This window comes from Ascaphus truei, chromosome 20 (assembly GCF_040206685.1).
Source record: "Ascaphus truei isolate aAscTru1 chromosome 20, aAscTru1.hap1, whole genome shotgun sequence".
Lineage (NCBI taxonomy): Eukaryota > Metazoa > Chordata > Amphibia > Anura > Ascaphidae > Ascaphus > Ascaphus truei.
Window position 1 is genome coordinate 31649865 of NC_134502.1, and position 23994 is coordinate 31673858.

Here is a 23994-nt window from a genome sequence, read left to right on the forward strand (position 1 = left end):
ATGAGAGACATGGAGGGGAGGCATGAGGGTATGAGAGACATGGAGGGGAGGCATGAGGGTATGAGAGACATGGAGGGGAGGCATGAGGGTATGAGAGACATGGAGGGGAGGTATGAGAGACATGGAGGGGAGGCATGAGGGTATGAGAGACATGGAGGGGAGGCATGAGGGTATGAGAGACATGGAGGGGAGGTATGAGAGACATGGAGGGGAGGTATGAGAGACATGGAGGGGAGGTATGAGAGACATGGAGGGGAGGCATGAGGGTATGAGAGACATGGAGGGGAGGTATGAGAGACATGGAGGGGGGCATGAGGGTATGAGAGACATGGAGGGGAGGTATGAGAGACATGGAGGGGAGGCATGAGAGTATGAGAGACATGGAGGGGAGGTATGAGAGACATGGAGGGGAGGTATGAGAGACATGGAGGGGAGGCATGAGGGTATGAGAGACATGGAGGAGAGGTATGAGAGACATGGAGGTGAGGCATAAGGGTATGGGAGACATGGAGGGGAGGCATGAGGGTATGAGAGACATGGAGGGGAGGCATGAGGGTATGAGAGACATGGAGGGGAGGTATGAGAGACATGGAGGGGAGGCATGAGGGTATGAGAGACATGGAGGAGAGGTATGAGAGACATGGAGGTGAGGCATGAGGGTATGAGAGACATGGGGGAGGCATGAGAGACATGGAGGGGAGGCATGAGGGTATGAGAGACATGGAGGGGAGGCATGAGGGTATGAGAGACATGGGGGGGAGGCATGAGGGTATGAGAGACATGGGTGGAGGCATGAGAGAGTACTTACCGGTACCTCTGTGCAGAAAAGGTGGCGGACACCACAGGGCAGCAAGCGGGGATCGGGGACAGGGGGGGGAGGAGATCAGGGACAGGAGAGGGAGGAGATCAGGAGGGGAAGGAGATCGGGGGAAGGGGCTAACCCAACGTGGCCTTCCGGCCCTCTTCCCCGCGTTAACCCAATCAGGGAGGAAGATTATTTATTTAAAAAAAAAAAAAATTGGCGCGAGCAGGGGAATTCATAGAGCCGCAGCAACGGCTCGCCAGCGGCCTAAATCCACTCGCCAGCGGCCTAAATCCACTCGCCACGGGCGTGTAGTTATAATTAATTGTCGAACACTGTGTATAAGTGACACTTCTCAGAGCAAAAGCTCACTGCTTAGTGCCCAGCCCCCATAGTATCTGCTGTATCCCCCCATCCGGTATCATGTAAACACACAGGGGGGGCTATGCACAAAGCAGTGATACTGTAAGGGGGTTTTAAGTGAGATAAATGCCTTATGGTGCAAAATTGCGTGTAGCGCGATTCACAAAGCAGTGATAACACTGCAGTATCGCGCTTATAAGGCTTTTTATCACCAAAACACAGTCATTGATAAAAAAGTTGCACCATAAATTGCGCCATAACAGCATTTATCTCACTTAAAAACACTTACTGTGTCACAGCTTTGTGCGTATCCCCTATAGTGTCCAATAAGGACAATGAAAGGGGGTTATCTATTACGTGGGAATGGAGTATCGGCTATTTCTAAATACAGAGAGTAAAAAGTATAAATCACAGTTATAAAGGAGATTTTTGCAGTAATTAGCTGGCCTCTGAAGTAGTCCTGGCATAAGTTAAAATATTTGACAGCGCCGGCAAAATTAGATTGTGAGTTCTGCTGGTCAATTTAAATATTGTGCCATCAAAATCCCATATTCAGAAGCACGTACATTGCCATGCAAGAAATCATATTATTATTACTGTATATATATTTATCTCACCTTGAGAGAGAATCCTCTGGCACGGGAACCGACGGGACACATTTCAACTGGCCCCCATTCACCCCATTCACCTCCGTTGGAGACACTGATGACATTTTTAGAGTTCCTTTGTCCTACTGAGAAGAGAGAGAGGAGGAGGAGGGGTGAGACCGCCTGGAACATCATGGTGGGGTCTTGAGGAACTCAACTGGAGATGTCAAGAGATGTCAACGGTGAGATAAACTTTGGCAATTTAATAATCGGGAATCAGGTTTGCCGTTCAAATCAGCAATCTTTATTTCTTCAACCAGCTCAGCGATTCAGCAAGGATACAACATACAAAATACTTCTATTCAAGGTGGCGAGTATCTGAGAAGGCAATGGCGTATCCTGCGACAGCTACATTTTATACCCTTAGATCGAAGAGATATACATCACTGTCTCAGCGAACTCGCTTTTGCCAACTAAATGATGTACTTGTTTTTCTGTTGTTACCATCAAGTACCTTATCTCAGGAACATTAGGAACTTACAAAAACAAGTCTTATCACTAAAATGGGCATCATACAACTTGGTTTCATGTTGCCCCTGATACCAATAACATTGTATTCTATTAGTTTCACACTGACCACAAGATTCCTTATGAGAAAAACTATTTAAAACATCTTAACCTATTGAGTGCTGAATAACCTGAATAAACTGGGAAGGAGGAGCCACCCTCCAAATCAGCTGTGAACAGCTGAACAGAATTGCAAAACATTCAAAACCCCTATAAGTTCATATTGAACCCCCAAAATAACCACAACATATATATGTGTATAAGTGTCAAAGAGGAGTGCTACTGAGCATGGCAATATATATTTAAAACCAGAGACAGAACATGAAACACAGACAGAACTCAGTGCTACATCCATTGATACAAATACACGGTACAGTGCCTATATATATATATATATATATATATATATATATATATATATATATATATATATATATATATATATATCCCTCCCTCGGAACAGCTGTAAATATATATATATATATATATATATATATATATATATATATATATATATTTACAGCAGTCGACAAATCACCAAAAAATCTACTCGCCGAACAAAAAAAATCTACTCACCACCTAGTACCACACGTGTGCTGCTTGGGCCAATAGGAGTTCGCCACGATGTTAAATCCACTCGCCCGGGCCGTACAAATGTATAGGTTTGTCGAACACTGTATATATATATATATATATTTTTTTTTTTTTAATAAAATGGTCTTTTAGTTTAACTCTTTGGCCAAAGTGTCGTAAGCCCTTGAGCCCCCCCAAGGCAGACCATGTCTCAAGGCACTGGCACTGCACTGTATTGTGTGCTTGTGTCAATGGATGTGGCACTGAGCTCTGTCTGTGTTTCATGTTCTGTCTCTGGTTTTAAATATATGGTTTGTCCCCCTCTAGGGACACGTACACATGATCTGAACTTTTGCTTTATGCTCCTTCCATGATTCTGCGGTGTGTCCTACACCGGTGATGTATGACTATTAGCTTTGGCAATGAGTTGTGCCTTTCAGGCTGTTTATCCTTGGTCTTTTCATATTACTTTGCATTGTGTCACTTGAAACTCTCCCAGAGATGTAATTGGGAATATATGCTTTGACTCTGTGTGATTTGACCTCAGTCACCATCATTACTGCTTCAACTCCTGTCTGCATTCATTACTCACCTTGTCAGGCACACTAGAGTGATACTATGTCTGATTAGGATATCATTGTTGGAGGATACATGCTTAGTTCTGTACGCACAGGGGATCCATGCCGTGTTTTAATCATTCTTTGCTTTCTTTTATCCTTGTTCTGTGACATTTGTTTAATAAAGATATTATGTATTTTGTACTTTGAACTGGTATACTAGAGTGCTTTTGTTTGGGGATTTTCCCTCTCTTACTATATATATATATTGGGTGATTTATCTTTTTTATTCAGATGCCCAATACAGTTTTTCATGATTACTGAACCGAGTGCAGTCTTTCTTTACCGGACGAGAGAATGGTAATGTTGTTTTTTTTTTATATATATATATATATATATATATATATATATACAGTGTTGACAATCCTATATATTTACACGCCCGGGGCGGGTGGATTAAACCCCCGGGCGAGTAAATATTGGCCCAAGCAGCACACGTGTTTGTTTTTTTAAATTTCCCTGCTCGCGCTGGCTGAAAAAAAAAAAAAACTCCCCCTACCTGACAGCTGATTGGCGCGCTCCCAGGCTTTGTGGGCGCGCAGCCAGGCTCTATATGAGCCCGCCCCCAACAAGCAGCCATTCTTTTCCCATGGAGGATGGAGGACACAGTAAGTATTTTCTGTGCCTTCCCCCACCTCCCTCCCCTCCCCGGCGCTCCTGCTGCCCGCAGTTATGGAGATGGTAGCGGGGATGCCCCCTCATGTCCCCGCTTCCCCCCGGTCCCGTGTTAGAGAGCGCGGCGGGTGATGGGAGCGGGGATGCCCCCTCATGTCCCCGCTTCCCCAGTAAGATCACACACCAGGCTGGAGGTATATGAAACAGGAACGGTTTTATTCTGTTCAGCTCAATGCCGTCACGGCAGGCCTCAGACCTATGCAGTCTCTGGTGGTGTATCCAGTTGTAGGATGGTCCCTGGACCTGCACTATGGGTCAAGGGCCCCCACAGCAGTCCTAGCTCTTCCCAACCCCGCTATCAGGAGCCGAGGAAGAGTGGGGTGTCTTCTCTCTCGCTTTGCTGAAGGAATTCAGCATATCCTACGCATTTCGCCAGCGTCTGTGGCTTCGCTAAGGGATGCAGTGTCCCCCACGCGTTCGGAGAGCCAGGGAGACTGAAGACCCGGGCAGCAGCCTCACCTTAGGGAAGTTTGTAAGGTCAAATATCAGGCGTTTATATTTCTCTTTGTTTGTGGGGGCAATCCTACTTCCTGTGCTTACAATACTTTATAAAGGAGTTTATATGTATGTTTTACACCTATCTGGTGTTTGCGGCAAAATCCTCAGTACAGGCATACCCCGCTTTAAGGACACTCACTTTAAGTACACTCGCGAGTAAGTACACATCGCTCAATAGGCAAACGGCAGCTCACGCATGCGCCTGTCAGCACGTCCTGAACAGCAATACCGGCTCCCTACCTGTACCAAAGCTGTGCGCAAGCGGGGAGACTATAGAGCCTGTTACACATGTCTTATTTACATCAGTTATGCACGTATATGACGATTACAGTACAGTACATGCATCGATAAGTGGGGAAAAGGTAGTGCTTCACTTTAAGTACATTTTCGCTTTACATACATGCTCCGGTCCCATTGCGTACGTTAATGCGGGGTATGCCTGTATGTACTTTCTCTCGGACCTCTCCCTCCTTTCTCTCTCACACCCCCCTCTCCCTCCTTTCTCTCTCACACCCTCCTCTCCCTCCTTCCCCTCTCACATCCCTATCTCCCTCCTTTCTCTCTCGCCCCCCCTTTCCCTCCTTTCTCCCATCCCCCTCTCCCTCCTTTCTCTCTCACGCCTCCTCTCACTCCTTTCTCTCTCAAACTCCCCTCCCCCTCCTTTCTCTCTCACATCCCCCTCTCCCTCCTTTCTCTCTCACATCCCCCTCTCCCTCTTTTCTCTCACCCCTCCTCTCCCTCCTTTCTCTCTCCCTCCCCCTCTCTCACCTTCCTCTCTTTTATTTACTTATTGATTTATTCATCATTTTATGTGTTGCCATGACTACATCAGGTAGTTCCCCAATCGTTTACACATACTACCACCACCTAACAGTGGTGATATTACCTCATGTTACGTATCTCTGAACCCTAACATTATTACTTACCCAATAACATGATCATTTATTAGGCATTACCTCTTCACTACCCTTGGAGCACAGAATGAGTGTATCTCCGCTCTAATGTGCCTGTGGGGCTTATGCAGAGAGGATAGAGAATGGAAATAGCGCCATCTTTTGGCGAAAATACGCACTAGAGAAGCTTGTCCTGCAGAGAACATGGCGAGATTCACAAAATCCGCCACAGCAGGTTTGTTTACTTTAAAATTTGCCAAACACGTGGCGAGATTGGTAAATTCGCCATGTTAAAATAGGGTGGTATGCCAGTAGCATCGATGCGCTGGAACGCGCCATTCTGCCCTATAATATAGCGAGTCCCAGGTCGCCAGAAAAACTTGGCAATTTTGATACCATCTGTAAAAGGAGGTAACGCCGCTTTCAGCATACGACCATAAGTTACGCCAATTATAACGTTCCTCTCTGCATAAGCCTCTGTATCTGACAACTAAGCGATAATTAAACACAACCACAGTCAGAACTTTATTACATCAGTGTGCTGGATATGCAGTCACATACATTGGTATACTTACTGTGTCCTTGTAACAGAACCAAGCATACCACGGCGCACCAGGGGTTAACCTGTGACGTCATCATCCCTCTGGAGGCCCTATATATACCTGCCTACCTGCAGGGTACCCTCAGTGATACTCACCATTCGCCTTGAGAAAGCCTCTCGCGAAACGCGCGCGTCGGCTCCAACCTCCCACGTGCACGCGCAGATCAGTGACTGCCTCCCCATTATGTTCTAAACCGCGAGTTTATGCGGTAGTCTGCCCGTGCAGTATTATACAGGCTATAAGTGCCCCGACGGACACTTCAAGCCTCTATTAGGAGTGTTTACAGGGAGAGTGCTCCGAATTTATAGAAGTACTGAGTTCAAGCTTCCTGCAGCAACACTGAAGCTGCGCTGCTGTTCATGGATTTCTTTACAGCAGCACAAAGGTTTACTTTATGTGCATCGCACAGCTATCTCCTCTGAAATATATGATGAGTTATATATGTATCCTAGTGTCAGTGTCTCCCTGATTAAGGTTCCATCCACTAATTCTACAACCTAAAGTCAGTGTTACTTACCTCTGACAACAGCCACGTAGGTCACTGCAGGACACCACACTCCTGCAGAACAGAACTAAGAAGGTTATCTTAGTCACTCTGACACTGTGCAAGGCATGCCATCATTTATATAGAGGAACAAAGCTGATTGCACTAAGACACCCACTGGTATACATAGTATATTTGCTCTATATGTTTATCAGTGGCTACTGGTCACATTACCTATTTTACACAAGAGTTTATGCAGATACTGCCATTATGTGATTTGTAGTCTCAGTACCTACCCGAGCACACCCATTAGTATTCACTCATAACACAGGTCCACACTAGGATTTCTGTGCTGTTTTGCTACTTGTGTTTTATTAGGATATACCTGGTACACAAATTATGTTTGATCCTGAGCCAATATGGCTATCAGTACTTAGGATCAGCCTATCTCCAGTACGTTGTTCTAACAACCATTATTTTATTATATGTTGCTACTAATAAAGTTTATGTTTTAACTCATTCACTCATCACCAGAGCGTGAACCTGAGTGCTACATTGGGTTCTCTCTCTATTGTCTACTAATAATAATAATAGAAATAATAACTTTATTTCATATAGCGTTTTTCTCACAATAAGGACTCTCTGCGCTTCCCAATTACAGCACATCGGATTGTTACCGCTGTTAGATTCTGATCAAGAATAACATTCTTTCTTTATTTTTGATTGTCCTCGTGTTTATAAGAAGGGTTCCTATTTAATTGTAGTCGGGTGTAAAACCTTAATGCAGTTATTCTAACTGATAGCTCTTATTGGGAAATCTCTCTTTGAAGATCCTGTTGATCATTGTCTTCAAAACGCTCCATTTCCCCATCCTAAAATCTTATCTCTGATCAGTCCCCAGATGTTGTAATAACCCGAGGGGAGGGATGTAAAGATTCTCCAGTTTCACCCAGTTAGAGGAGTTCTTGCTAAATCTAGAAGGTGTGTTGGGTGGGAGGGGTAAACTCAAGAAGATCCGGCATTGGGTTGGTTCATTCTGGGATGGGTTGGTCTATAAATACACAATGCAGTTGACATCTCTTGACATCTCCAGTTGAGTTCCTCAAGAAACCACCATGATGTTCCAGGCGGTCTCATCCCTCCTTCTACTCTCTCTCGTCTCAGTAGGATACGGGCAGGATCCCACTTTCATCCGTGTCTCCAACGGAGGTCCTTGGGGGCACTGGGGACAAGTTCAATCTTGTCCCAACGGTTTCCGTGCCAAAGGATTCTCTCTCAAGGTGAGATAAATATATATAATAATAATATTATTTCTTGCATGGCAATGTATGTGCTTCTGTATATGGGATTGTGATGGCACAATGTAAATTGTTTACTGTCTAAATGAATAATACTGGAAAGCCTTCCTTTTACAAATCCCCTTTAGTTTCCCATAATAAAGAAACATTTTCCCTCTAAGAAATCTCTTTTTATTCTCCCCATCAGAAATCCTCTTTTTAGATGATTTCCCCTATATAGAAATCCCCTATATATTTATCTATGAGACGTTTTCTTTACTGTTTCCCATATTAGACACTGCGTTTTTACATGACACCTGAAAGCAGATACTATATATGGGAAATATTACAATCCTCGTTACTTCCCCTATTACAATCCCACTATTGTATCCCTCGCCCCTTTTCCCTATAAGAAATCTCCTTACATTCCCTAATATAAATCCTTTTACTCTCCCTATCAGAAATGACCATTGTTTTACCTATATAGATAACCCCCCGTACTACCCCCCTGATAGAAATCCTTTTTCTCTCCCCCTATTAGAAATCGATTTCCATTCCCTTTAATTATTGCCGTTGTGATCCATTCACTAAGAATTGCCCCATAGCTCCATTCTGCCCCCACTGCTGCCTTCTTACCCCATTTAGGTCTGTCCCCTTCTCGAGCCCCTAATGAGAAATGTCACTTATACCCCATAAAGTACCCCCTTGTTCTAATATCCCACAATTAGGATTTATCTGAGAAGCAACATCGGTAAATTATATGGTCAGGTCAGTGACATGTTTAATGGGTTAAAGGGTCAGTCCCACATAGGAGCAAAGTGACCTAATGACAGGGACGTGTTTAATGGGTTAAAGGGTCAGTCCCACGTAGGGGCAAAATGACCTAATGACAGGGACGGGGTTAATGGGTTAAAGAGACAGTCCCACGTAGGGGCAAAGTGACCTATTGACAGGGACATGTTTAATGGGTTAAAGGGTCAGTCCCACATAGGGGCAAAGTGACCTAATGACAGGGACGTGTTTATTGGATTAAAGGGTCAGTCCCATGTAGGGGCAAAGTGACCTAATGACAGGGACATGTTTAATGGGTTAAATGGTCAGTCCCACGTAGGGGCAAAGTGACCCACAGGGACGTGTTTAATGGGTTAAAGGGTCAGTCCCACGTAGGGGCAAAGTGACCCACAGGGACGTGTTTAATGGGCTCACTCTGTAGTTTGGTTCTGTATTGTTTTATCACCGTTATATAATTTCTCATAATATGCCTTAAATTCCTCAACTATTACGGTAGGGTTACCGGATATGGCACCCGAGGGTCTTCTGATGGCTTGTATGCTGTAATTAGGAGGTCTATTTCTCAATTTGTTTGCGAGCATAGTATCTGGCTTGTTTGCTTTATCAAAAAAATTTCCTCTTTGACCAATTCAGTGAAATATCAGCCTGGGAAGTCAATAGTAAGTTGAGTTCAATTTTGGCGTCTTTGATTGGGTTGAGTAAGCCGGGGTCATTAGACTGTTTATGTGAGTCCGAGAGGTCTTTTAGTTTGGACTGCAAGAGCTTAATTTTGGCCTCTCGTTCTTTTTTCCGTCTTGAGGCGATACTGATTAATACGCCCCTTAGCGTTGCCTTGTGGGCTTCCCAAAGGGAGAGACAGACCCCTTATTTAGTTTAAAATACTGATCTATTTCCTCGGCTACTACCTGGCCTGTTTCAGGGTTTTTTAGAAGGGATTCATTTAGCTTCCAATTTGCTCTAGCTATATATATATATATATATTCCTATAATTTCAGTGTAATAAAACTGTGGGTTTGGGGAAAGAAGGGAGGGAGATACAACGGGTCTATTTCCCATAGTCAAAATAATAAAGGCATATAATAATTTGGGGAACACAGGAGGGGGGGCGGGGATTCTAATTCTAAGGAGATATAACGGTATAGGACAGACGAATCGATACCATAAACCTTAGGTCTAGCCATGCAACCCAAAAGATCAGGCCAGAACAAGACAGTCTATCACAAGAGGTATACCTGAACTGCCGATATATATTTCCATATACATGTTCGCAAAGATAGCCACGTTGGCTCAAAGTTGGTCTTACCGACCTCCTGAGTTTTTGTGAGTGATGTTATTACATTTCCGAGAGTGTTCTACGAGTGTTATATAGCTTTTCTAAATTAAGCAAAGTCGAGGGAGGCCGGCTCCCATCCCCGGCCCTCACTATGTTGCCGGAAGAGAAAGTCCTGGGTAGAAACAGGATATTCAATAAAGTCCTTTGTGATGGAAAGGACCGGGCCTACCCGGTCACCCATGCACCGGACATGGATGTGTGGGCTACAAACTTACATCCAAAGGCAAGAGATCCAACGGGGACTCTGATCCCAAAAGGATCTCCCAAGTTATTTTACTTTATGTTTTACCTTGTGTTTTCTTCCCCTACCCCTCCCCATCCCGGTTGGCCACGAGACTCGCAATACACCAAAGGACACTCCAGTCGTCCATCTACGTGTCGGTGGGATGAAGAGAAGGTAAAGCACAAGCACCCACATCCCACATCCAAACCTATGGTTAGGACAGTTCAGACAAAGAAATTAGAATGGGACTGATAATCCTATCACATAATGTAAAAGGGCTAAACAGCCCAGGGAAACGCCGAATAGCATTTGCTGACTACCAGCGTAAACAAGCAGATATTGTACTCCTCCAGGAGACTCATTTTAGCGCGACTAGCTCCCCAAAGTACTTAGAAAAAAGGTTCCACCAATTCTACCTCTCATCATCCACTAAGAAAACAAAGGGTGTAGCAATTATATTCCACAATAAATGTCCATTTAAAGCAGGTAAAATAATCAGAGACACAGACGGTAGATACATCATCTTAATCGGCAACATAAATGGACAGACACTTACAATAACATCCATATATGCACCGGGAGACCTAGAGCCTAAATTCTTCACATTAGTGTTCAATAAACTGAGTAAAGTTGCCAAGGGCCCACTAATAGTAGCAGGGGACTTTAACACAACCCTCAACCCCAATCTAGACAGATCGGGCTCTCAGCTTCGCTATACTAAAAACACATCCCGCACACTTCGCATGGGTCTAAAAGAGAACAGTCTTCTAGATATATGGAGGGAACAACATCCCCATGAAAGAGACTACACTTTTTTCTCGCACCCTCACTCCTCCTATAGCAGAATCGACTACTTCTTTGTTTCTAGTAGACTGGTCCCGAAGATCTCCCATACTGGGATCCATGATATTTCATGGTCGGATCATGCGCCTATAGAGCTAAGGTGCTAATTCTAGACAGACAGGGAAGTGTTTAATGGGTTAAAGGGTCAGTCCCACGTAGGAGCAAAGTGACCTAATGACAGGGACGTGTTTAATCGGTTAAAGGGTCAGTCCCACGTAGGGGCAAAGTGACCTAATGACAGGGATGTGTTTAATGGGTTAAAGGGTCAGTCCCACGTAGGAGCAAAGTGACCTAATGACAGGGACGTGTTTAATCGGTTAAAGGGTCAGTCCCACGTAGGGGCAAAGTGACCTAATGACAGGGATGTGTTTAATGGGTTAAAGGGTCAGTCCCACGTAGGAGCAAAGTGACCTAATGACAGGGACGTGTGTAATGGGTTGAGGGGTCAGTCCCACGTAGGAGCAAAGTGACCTAATGACAGGGAAGTGTGTAATGGGTTAAAGGGTCAGTCCCACGTAGGGGCAAAGTGACCTAATGACAGGGAAGTGTGTAATGGGTTGAGGGTTTATGAGTAGTTATATATGAGACTAGCTGATATACCCGGTCAGTGGTGGTGCTACTGAAAGCTCTGAACAGGGAGTTCCAAAAATAATATAGTAATGAAATGGACAACTGAGGTTAGCAACGAGGGGAATAAAGAACGTGGGTGTAACAACAATAAAACAGTAGTTGGAGAAGTCTCTGAAGACAGCGTAAAGAATAAAAAGGAGTTTCAATGGAAACCGCTACCTGAGATCCTTGCGAAATAGAGAGACAATGTTGGTACCTCTATGGATCCCTCTTGTAGCACTCCTATTTCCATAGTCTGCTGTCTTGCTGGCAGAGTGGACGAGGACGTCTTAGCAGTCAGCTGCACCTTCTCTCATCTCCAGCGCGGAGTTCCCGAGTGCCGGAAGTACGTCAGAGCACATCCGGTCCGTCCGGTAAACGTTCCTCTCCCTTGCAGACGTGTGGTTTCACGGGGGAGAATGTAGTAAGCGCCGACACCCACGTACCCTCTGATCCTCAGCGCGTCATACCAATCGAGCAGCAACAACGTAATCAATGAGGATTGGAAATAAAGATTCGCTAATGTCCAAAAAATGCACCATCAGCTCACCAAGTGGAGGGCTAAAAAAGTTTAATAAGACTACATAAAATAGAAAATGTGGACATACAAAAAACTAATACATACAACCCTACGCGTTTCAGGCTCCTTAGAGCCCTTTCTCAAGGGGGATAATGGGGACTGAGAGTAGATCTCATATATATAGCCCCTCCTGTACAATTAACACGCAGCTGGAATAGATTAACATAAAATTAATTAACAAACTTTAACACCTTGTATGCCTGAGGACACGGATATAAAATCTATGTAAGATGTTGCAGGATACATGCAAAACATTTTCTAATGGTCCAAAATAATTAGAGAATGAATTAATTCATACATTCATTGGAAGAAAATAAAAAAGTAATGCATGTGTCTAAAGATTAACTCGTTAATACATTAAAATCTAATGGTGATAACAGTTATAAAGAGACATTAGCATTAGGCATTAGGCAGTGAGGCATTTAAAGTGAGGTTTTTAAGTGAGAAATACAGTTAGACTACAGTTTGACTAGAGGTGACTGGGGACTGGATCTACTGCAAACTCTTTTACTCAAGACAACAAACGGTAAACTATTCAGTTCACACTATGATCCCATGCTTGTTTACCTGCCTATTTCAACCCCCCACCCCTTTACAACTTATTTACTGCAGTCTCTCCCAAAACTGACTGCACAATACACTGAAACCCTGAACTGTTATCTGGATAAGAGGGATCGGTTATATGGAGTAATAGGAGTTATAGGGAAGGGTTATATGGGGCAATAGGAGGAGTTATAGGGAGAGATTATATGGGGTTATAGGAGGAGTTACAGGGATCGGTTATATGGAGTAAAAGGAGTTATAGGGAGGGGTTATATGGGGTAATAGGAGCAGTTATAGGGAGGTTATATGGGGTAGTAGGGGGAGTTATACAGAGGTGTTATATGGGGTAATAGGAGGAGCTACAGGTAGAGTTTATATGGGGTAATAGGAGCAGTTATAGGGAGGTTATATGGGGTAGTAGGGGGAGTTATACAGAGGTGTTATATGGGGTAATAGGAGGAGCTACAGGGAGAGTTTATATGGGGTAATTGGAGGAGTTATAGGGAACGGTTATATGGAGCAATAGGTGGAGTTATTGAGAGGGGTTATATGGACCCAAATAGTAAAAATTAATAGTTTAATTTTATATTATGTGTTGCCCGATAATAAGACAATATTTTTAATAAAGTTACGTTGAAAAGTACGTACTCGCCTTGTAATCGGCAAGCTCACTTTGAGAGCCAATCAGCAGTCGGATGTATGAGGTAGGCGGGTAAAACGGAGGAAGCTCCACCTTGGGGGCCTGAAGCGGCCATGTTGCTTGTGGCAGGAAGCTCAAACCGAGAGAGACAGATCGAGAAAGAGAGAGCACAGAGACACACAGAGGCACAGAGAGAGACAGATAAATAGACAGACAGACAGAGAGACACAGAGACAGACATAGAGACACAGAGACAGAAAGAGCAAAAGAGACACAGACAGATTCCCACAGACAGACAGAGAGACAGAGAGACCGAGACACAGACAGAGGCACAGAGACAGACAGAGAGCGAGAGAGAGAGAGAGAGAGAGAGAGAGAGAGAGAGAGATGCAGAGTATTTGTAAACTTATCTCTCTCCTGCTACTACTGAAATGAGGGGGTCACCGTGTATTCAGGGTCGCCCTATAGCCAGGCAAATACAGTACATGGAAAATCAAGTTTATTTTGCAATTTCAAATTGAACAGTACAAATGTCCCTCTACTTTTGGACCTAAAAGATCTGCATCTCCAACCAACTCCACCAGATATTTTTTAGAGATGTCACAGACTTAACCCCCCCAACTCTTCCCTCCCAAGTCCTGCCCAGTTGAATGTTGACCAACTGGAGGACCTTCATTGGGAAGTTGAGAAGAGAGAAGACTCAGTTGGTACAGCATGTGAACTGGACATCACTGAGGACCGGGTCATCTCCGAGTCCTTGGGGTGTCCCCACCTTGGTGCGGATGCCACAGATCCCGTATCTGCAGGTTGGGCTCCACTCTTCATCTAACCCCTCTGAAAGCAAAGAAAAAAGGATGTTCCGTCGGTCTGAGCACTTAAACCGGATGTTGGCGGTGGCAATGTCATTTTCGGCACTGTGCCCGGGAATTTGCTCTACTCTCAAGGAGAAAGCATTGAGGTTGCCGTATCGACACCATATAGGGGAGATCCATGAGCCCCACCTGAGAGAGAGGAATGAGAACATGGTAAGTGGGGAAGCGAAAATGTCCTAAGACCTATACAAGAGGAGGCCTGACCTGTAGGACGGGCACAGGACTTTACGTGAGGTCAGACCAATTATCTATATAGTGGCATCGCCCCTGTCCTACGTCCTTCTGGGGAGTAAAGGGGATTTCTAATAGTGTAAGAGTAAAGGAGATTTTAAATCTATAAGTGGTGTTACCTCCTCCCTTAATCTCCTAGTGATACCTCTCTCTATATACCCGGGCACCCCGCTATCCTCCCATCTGCCTTAATTTCCCTCCCTGTACACCCCAACATTTTGCTGCCCTCCTCACAACATTATACACCCCTCACTATACTCCCAACATCCTGTCATCCTAATATATGTCTGAACATGTGAAGGAGAGACCTGTGAGGTTTGGGAAAGCTCTGTGCATGTGAAGAAGAAAACTGTGAGGTTTGGGAAAGCTCTGTACATGTGAAGAAGAGACCTGTTAGGTTTGTAAAGCTCTGAACATGTGAAGAAGAGACCTGTGAGTTTTGGAAAGCTCTGTACGAGTGAAGAAGAGAGCTGTGAGGTTTGGGATAGCTCTGTATAAGTGAAGAAAAGACCTGTGAGGCTTTGAGTGTCTGTGCCTTTCTCACCTTCCTTCAGTAGACTGGATTAAAGTTGCATTCAGATCGTTGATTTCGATAACGCAGTACAGTCGGATCGCGCTCAGAGTCGTATTATCATCGATCCCATGCGTCTTTACCAACTGTATCAGGAAGATCAGTTTCAATATATCTCATATATAACTACTCATAACCCCTAAACACGTCCCTGTCATTAGGTCACTTTGCCCCTACGTGGGACTGACCCTTTAACCCATTAAACACGTCCCTGTCATTAGGTCACTTTGCCCCTACATGGGACTGACCCTTTAACCCATTAAACATGTCCCTGTCATTAGGTCACTTTGCCCCTACGTGGGACTGACCCTTTAACCCATTAAACACGCCCCTGTCATTAGGTCACTTTGCTCCTGCGTGGGACTGACCCTTTAACCCATTAAACACGTCCCTGTCATTAGGTCACTTTGCTCCTATGTGGGACTGAACCTTTAACCCATTAAACACGTCCCTGCCATTAGGTCACTTTGCCCTTAAGTTGTAATGACCCGTTAACCCTTTAAACATGTCCCTGTCATTTGGTCACTTTGTCCCTACATGGGACTGACCCTTTAACCCATTAAATACGTCACTGACCTGACCAAATAATTTGCCTATTTGCGTCTCAGATAAATCCTAATTGTGGGATATTAGAATGAGGGGCACTTTATGGGGTATAAGTGACACTTCTCAGAGCAAAAGCTCACTGCTTAGTGCCCAGCCCCCATAGTATCTGCTGTATCCCCCCATCCGGTATCATGTAAACACACAGGGGGGCTAAGCACAAAGCAGTGATACTGTAAGGGGGTTTTAAGTGAGATAAATGCCTTATGGTGCAAAATTGCGTGTAGCGCGATTCACAAAGCAGTGATAACACTGCAGTATCGCGCTTATAAGGCTTTTAATCACCAAAACACCGTCATTGGTAAAAAAGTTGCACCATAAATGGCGCCATAACGGCATTTATCTCACTTAAAAACACTTACTGTATCACTGCTTTGTGCACAGCCCCCATAGGGTCTAATATGGACAATGAAGGGGGGTTATCCATTACGTGGGAAGGGGGTATCGGCTACTTCTAAATACAGAGAGTAAAAAGTATAAATCACAGTTATAAAGTAGATTTTTGCAGTAATCAGCTGGTCTCTGAAGTAGTCCTGGCATAAGTTAAAATATTTGACTGTGCCTGCAAAATCAGATTGTAAGTTCTGCGGGCAATATATACATTGTGCCATCAAAATCCCATATACAGAAGCACATACATTGCCATGCAAGAAATCATATTATTATTACTGTATATATTTATCTCACCTTGAGAGAGAATCCTCTGGCACGGGAACCGACGGGACACATTTCAACTGGCCCCCATTCACCTCCGTTGGAGACACTGATGACATTTTTAGAGTTCCCGTGTCCGACTGAGAAGAGAGAGAGGAGGAGGAGGGATGAGACAACCTGGAACATCATAGTAGGGTCTTGAGGAACTCAACTGGAGATGTCAAGAGATGTCAACGGTGAGAAAAACTTCGGCAATGTAATAATCGGGAATCAGGTTTGCCGTTCAAATCAGCAATCTTTATTTCTTCAATCAGCTCAGCGATTCAGCAAGGATACAACATACAAAATACTTCTATTCAAGGGAGCAAGTATGTGAGAAGGCAGTGGCGTATCCTGCGACAGTTACTTTTTATACACGTAGATCGAAGAGATATACATCACTGTCTCAGCTAACTCGCTTTTGTCAACTAAATTATGTACTTAAACAAAAACAAAACAGAGAGCGCACGCCCCATAGTGTGATCCTGTACAGTTTAATGGAGGGAGGGGGGTTGGTGGGGGGGGGGGGGGATTAAAAACACTTACAAAAAATAAGTGAATATAAAGCAATTTGTGACAATAATATCACCACCGATGCAGGCCGTCCCATGAAGTCTTGGAATCAAACGGGAACCTTTGTGCTGTGCATCCGACAGTGTCCGCTCTTATCCGCAATCAGTTGAAGTCCTCCACGCAATGTGTCATCAGAGTAGGCCTCAAATTCAATCCTGTGCATGCTCCGGCCGTAAAGCGCGCAGACAACGTGGTGACGTAATGTCGTCATTTTACGTCCCTGACGCGTTTCATCACAATACTGCAACTTTATCAAAGGGATTTGTACACGAACAGTAGTGGCTGAATATATATACCAGAGGGTCTGCGATTCAATTGGTGCATCAATTTGGGATGCTTACGCCCCTACAAACGGGCCCAAATGTATATAATTAAAAATATCACTTAAATTAATATTGATACTCAAATGTGGATCGCAGGAAACCCAAGTATAATAGTATAACCACAAAATAAAATAGAATGATCTATAATCACAGTAAAATAAATTATTAAAACATCATTAAACTTATACCACTAAATAAAATTCGGAGAAATAGTTAATATATGATATAATCAATAATCATATAGTAATTCTTAAAAAATCAATATGATAATAACAAATACAATTTTAAACACTTAATCTCATAGATATTGTAATATGAAAAAGTCAAGGACATTACGTCATCACGGAGCGCAGCTACCAACTGATTTGAGCGCCGGATATCGCAGAGAACTCCAGGCAGGGCGGTGTGTTCCTGGTATCGTTGGAAATCGTTTCATACCATCACCAAGCCCAGGAAATCCTGCAAACAACGTGGTTCAATACCATCCTGGGACCGAGGATTTATTCCAGTACCTGTTGCAGTTACCGGATGGTGGTGATTATATCACAATATGCTTTTAAAACTTGTACCCTTGTGAGTGCATTTTTTATCCCCCCCCTCCCCCTCCCCTCAATAAATTTACGTTTTTACGCTATGGGGTGTGCGCTCTCTCCTCTATCTCTTCTATATTATATATATATATATATATATATATATATATATATATATATATATATATAGTCCTACTTAGTATAGATAATACAGTATTTAGGTATATCATAATATATATAAGGCGGGGTTGCAGACCTGCCTAAGACATGCAGATGAGCATACAGTTATATTTGCATATATATATATATATATATATATATATATACGGCCAATAAAGAATATAACTTGTGAGCACATTCACATGTCTTAGACAGATCTGCATCCCCGCCTTTCAACCATTATCACCTCGCATACAGTGCTCCCACTACAGCACAGTCATAAAAGGCACACACTGCTGCACAGTCCTGCACAGCTCACCCACCCACACACTGCTGCACAGCTCACCCACTCACAACCTGCTGCACAGCTCAACCACTCACACACTACTGCACAGCTCACCCACTCACACACTGCTGCACAGTCCTGCACAGCTCCCTCACCCACACACTGCTGCACAGCTCCCCCACTCACACCCTGTTGCACAGCTCCCCCACTTACACCCTGCTGCACAGCTCCCCCACTCACACCCTGCTGCACAGCTCCCCCACTCACACCCTGCTGCACAGCTCCCCCACTCACACCCTGCTGCACAGCTCCTCCACTCACACCCTGCTGCACAGCTTACCCACTCACACCCTACTGCAAAGCTCACCCACTCACTCCCTTCTGCACAGCTCACCCACTCACACACTGCTGCACAGTCCTACACAGCTCCCCCACTCACACCTTGCTGCCCAGCTCCCCCACTCACACCCTGCTGCACAGCTCACCTCCTCACACACTGCTGCACAGTCCTGCACAGCTCCCTCACTCACACCCTGCTGCACAACTCCCCCACTCACACCCTGCTGCACAGCTCACCCACTCACACCCTGCTGCACAGCCCACCCACTCACACCCTGCTGCAAAGCTCACCCACTCACACCCTGCTGCACAGCTCACCAACTCACATCCTGCTGCAGTCTTGCACAGCTCCCCCACTCACACCCTGCTGCATAGCTCCCCCTCTCACACCCTGCTGCACAGCTCCTCCACTCACACCCTGCTGCACAGCTAACCCACTCACACCCTACTGCACAGCTCACCCACTCACTCCCTTCTGCACAGCTCACCCACTCACACCCTGCTGCACAGCTCACCCACTCACACCCTGCTGCACAGCCCACCCCCTCACACACTGCTGCACAGTCCTGCACAGCTCCCTCACTCACACTCTGCTGCACAGCTCTCCCACTCACACACTACTGCACAGTCCTGCACAGCTCCCTCACTCACACCCTGCTGCACAGCTCACCCACTCACACCCTGCTGCACAACTCCCCCACTCACACCCTGCTGCACAGCTCACCCACTCACACCCTGCTGCACAGCCCACCCACTCACACCCTGCTGCACTGCTCACCCACTCACACCCTGCTGCACAGCTCATCCACTCACCCTGCTGCACAGCTTACCCACACACACCCCACTGCACAGCTCACCCACTCACTCCCTGCTGCACAGTTCCCCCACTCACACCCTGCTGCACAGCTCACCCACTCACACACTGCTAGACAGCTCACCCACTCACACACTGCTGCACCGTCCTGCACAGCTCACCCACTCACATACTACTGCACAGTCCTGCACAGCTCCCTCACTCAAACCCTGCTGCACAGCTCACCCACTCACACCCTGCTGCACAGCTCACACACTCACACCCTTCTGCACAGCTCCCCCACTCACACCCTGCTGCACAGCTCACCCACTCACACCCTGCTGCACACCTCACCCACTCACACCCTGCTGCACAGCCCACCCACTCACACCCTGCTGCTCAGCCCACCCACTCACACCCTGCTGCACAGCTTACCCACTCACACCCTGCTGCACAGCCCACCCACTCACACCCTGCTGCACAGCTCCCCCACTCACAACCTGCTGCACAGCTCCCCCACTCACACCCTGCTGCACAGCTCCCGCACTCACACCCTGCTGCACAGCTCACCCACTTACACCTTACTGCACAGCTCACCAACTCACACCCTGCTGCACAGTCATGCACAGGTCCCCCTCTCACACCCTGCTGCACAGCTCCTCCACTCACACCCTGCTGCACAGCTAACCCACTCACACCCTACTGCACAGCTCACCCACTCACTCCCTTCTGCACAGCTCACCCACTCACACCCTGCTGCACAGCTCACCCACTCACACCCTGCTGCACAGCCCACCCCCTCACACACTGCTGCACAGTCCTGCACAGCTCCCTCACTCACACTCTGCTGCACAGCTCTCCCACTCACACACTACTGCACAGTCCTGCACAGCTCCCTCACTCACACCCTGCTGCACAGCTCACCCACTCACACCCTGCTGCACAACTCCCCCACTCACACCCTGCTGCACAGCTCACCCACTCACACCCTGCTGCACAGCCCACCCACTCACACCCTGCTGCACTGCTCACCCACTCACACCCTGCTGCACAGCTCATCCACTCACCCTGCTGCACAGCTTACCCACACACACCCCACTGCACAGCTCACCCACTCACTCCCTGCTGCACAGTTCCCCCACTCACACCCTGCTGCACAGCTCACCCACTCACACACTGCTAGACAGCTCACCCACTCACACACTGCTGCACCGTCCTGCACAGCTCACCCACTCACATACTACTGCACAGTCCTGCACAGCTCCCTCACTCAAACCCTGCTGCACAGCTCACCCACTCACACCCTGCTGCACAGCTCACACACTCACACCCTTCTGCACAGCTCCCCCACTCACACCCTGCTGCACAGCTCACCCACTCACACCCTGCTGCACACCTCACCCACTCACACCCTGCTGCACAGCCCACCCACTCACACCCTGCTGCTCAGCCCACCCACTCACACCCTGCTGCACAGCTTACCCACTCACACCCTGCTGCACAGCCCACCCACTCACACCCTGCTGCACAGCTCCCCCACTCACAACCTGCTGCACAGCTCCCCCACTCACACCCTGCTGCACAGCTCCCGCACTCACACCCTGCTGCACAGCTCACCCACTTACACCTTACTGCACAGCTCACCAACTCACACCCTGCTGCACAGTCATGCACAGGTCCCCCACTCACACCCTGCTGCACAGGTCCCCCACTCACACCCTGCTGCACAGCTCCCCCACTCACATCCTGCTGCACAGCTCCCCCACTTACACCCTGCTGCACAGCTCCCCCACTCACACCCTGCGGCACAGCTCCCCCACTCACACCCTGCTACACAGCTCCCCCACTCACACCCTGCTGCACAGCTCCCCCACTCACACCCTGCTGCACAGCTCCCCCACTCACACCCTGCTGCACAGCTCCCCCACTCACACCCTGCTGCATAGCTCCCCCACTCATACCCAGCTGCACAGCTCACCCACTTACACCCTACTGCACAGCTCACCAACTCACACCCTGCTGCACATTCCTGCACAGGTCCCCCACTCACACCCTCCTGCGGAGCTCCCCCACTCATATTCTGCTGCACAGCTCCCCAACTCACACCCTGCTGCACAGCTCCCCCACTCACACCCTGCTGCACAGCTCCCCCACTCACACCCTGCTGCACAGCTCCCCCACTCACACCCTGCTGCACAGCTCCCCCACTCACACCCTGCTGCACAGCTCCCCCACTCACACCCTGCTGCACAGCTCCCCCACTCACACCCTGCTGCACAGCTCCTCCACTCACACCCTGCTGCACAGCTTACCCACTCACACCCTACTGCAAAGCTCACCCACTCACTCCCTTCTTCACAGCTCACCCACTCACACACTGCTGCACAGTCCTACACAGCTCCCCCACTCACACCTTGCTGCCCAGCTCCCCCACTCACACCCTGCTGCACAGCTCACCCCCTCACACACTGCTGCACAGTCCTGCACAGCTCCCTCACTCACACCCTGCTGCACAGCTCACCCACTCACACCCTGCTGCACAACTCCCCCACTCACACCCTGCTGCACAGCTCACCCACTCACACCCTGCTGCACAGCCCACCCACTCACACCCTGCTGCACAGCTCACCCACTCACACCCTGCTGCACAGCTCACCAACTCACATCCTGTTGCACAGTCTTGCACAGCTCCCCCACACACCCACTCTGCTGCATAGCTCCCCCTCTCACACCCTGCTGCACAGCTCCTCCACTCACACCCTGCTGCACAGCTTACCCACTCACACCCTACTGCACAGCTCACCCACTCACTCCCTTCTGCACAGCTCACCCACTCACACCCTGCTGCACAGTCCTGCACAGCTCCCTCACTTACACTCTGCTGCACAGCTCACCCACTCACATACTACTGCACAGTCCTGCACAGCTCCCTCACTCAAACCCTGCTGCACAGCTCACCTACTCACACCCTGCTGCACAGCTTACCCACTCACACCCTACTGCACAGCTCACCCACTCACTCCCTGCTGCACAGCTCACCCACTCACACCCTGCTGCACAGCTCACCCACTCACACCCTTCTGCACAGCTCACCCACTCACACCCTGCTGCACCGTCCTGCACAGAAAAACTGTTCATTCTTTAAACATTGCCCTGGTCTGGATGCTTTAACACGGAACTGTTTCATTTGACGCATGGCGCAAGCTTTACAGGAATAACATTTTTTTTATAAAACCTTTAGGATTTTCTTGGCGTCTGACTTTATGTTCCTTCTTTTTTATTATTTTCCAAAAGGCGCTTGGTGCAAGTTTAATTTTTAAGATGGTTCCCCCTGTGTACAATCTGGTAAGGAATTCCTTAAAATTGGGTCCTTTTTAAAAATAGGCCAATGTTTTTCAATAATTTGCTTACACTGGCGACACACTTTATTCGAGCTCGGCTAGTCCCACGAATTCGGGTATACCCGGGTGTATTGAGGTTTGTGACTGTTTTCTGCCCGAGTGCATTGAGTTATTTTCCGGCAGGGATTGAAGCATTTTATTCCCGCTGGCTGCAATACTGCTCAGTACATATATATATACTGCATTACAATTCATGAATTTATGCCATCTGGTAGACACGCGAAGCATTGCAGCCTATTAAATCCTAATCATTATCATTTAACAGATCAGCCGCCCATCAGCCAGGCATGAACCCAGGCTGGGAAGGCAAATGCAACGGGGCTTGTCAGAGGTGAGGAGCGGCGCATTCCAGGTATCTGCCAGGTACATACCGGGTATTTGCTCGAATAAAGTGTGTCGGTGCAGTAATCTTCTTTGCATCATTATTCTACAGCTCAACCCCGTTATAGCGCGATCCGTTACAACGCGGATCTGCTTATACCGCTATGTGAGCGTGGCTCCCAATTTTCGTACTTATGAATACTTTACAACACGATTATTGATGTCTTAAATACTTTATTGTACAATGCATACAATTGTACATTATTTCTAACGCGATCCGCTTATAGCGCGATGTTATTATTTGGACCCCAAGCACCGCGTTATAAGGGGGTTGAGCTGTATTGTGGGATACAAGCAGTCTTAAAATGAGTTGTATTTGTGTTCTTCCTAATTTTTGGAGTGGATAATTCTTCTCTGTTTAGGCTGTCACACTTTTCAAATGCTTCTGTTATAACATCCACATTATATTCACTTTCTACAAATCTCTCCTTCAATATATCCGATTGTTGTAAAAATATTTAATTCTTTGTGCAATTCCTCTTTATTCTACGTAATTGACCATAGGGTACATTTTTTTTGTCTACCCATCTTTGATGGCGACAGTTAGATTAAGAAATCTAACTATTACTATCGATTTAAAAAAAAAAAAAGTGTCGCCCTCCTCGATGTAGATGACTAAATCTAATCAAATCTATTTCATATTTTCTCCATTTATAGGTAAAACTAAGATGAAAAGTATAAAAATAAAATAAAAACTCTTGTAAACTGGCTTTGTTCCCTTTCCAAAAAAAAAAAATA

General features: G+C 46.6%; 1 protein-coding gene across 1 annotated transcript in view; it reads right to left on the bottom strand.

Annotated features, from left to right (window-relative positions):
• LOC142471427 (vitelline membrane outer layer protein 1 homolog) overlaps nucleotides 1–2127 on the bottom strand; it is a 31027-nt gene extending 28900 nt beyond the window's left edge. The window contains exon 1 of the mRNA XM_075578232.1: nucleotides 1783–2127. Coding sequence (XP_075434347.1) covers nucleotides 1783–1947 — 165 coding nt within the window. The 5' untranslated portion in view covers nucleotides 1948–2127. The remainder of the gene's footprint in view (nucleotides 1–1782) is intronic.
• Between the last annotated feature and the right edge of the window lie 21867 nt (nucleotides 2128–23994).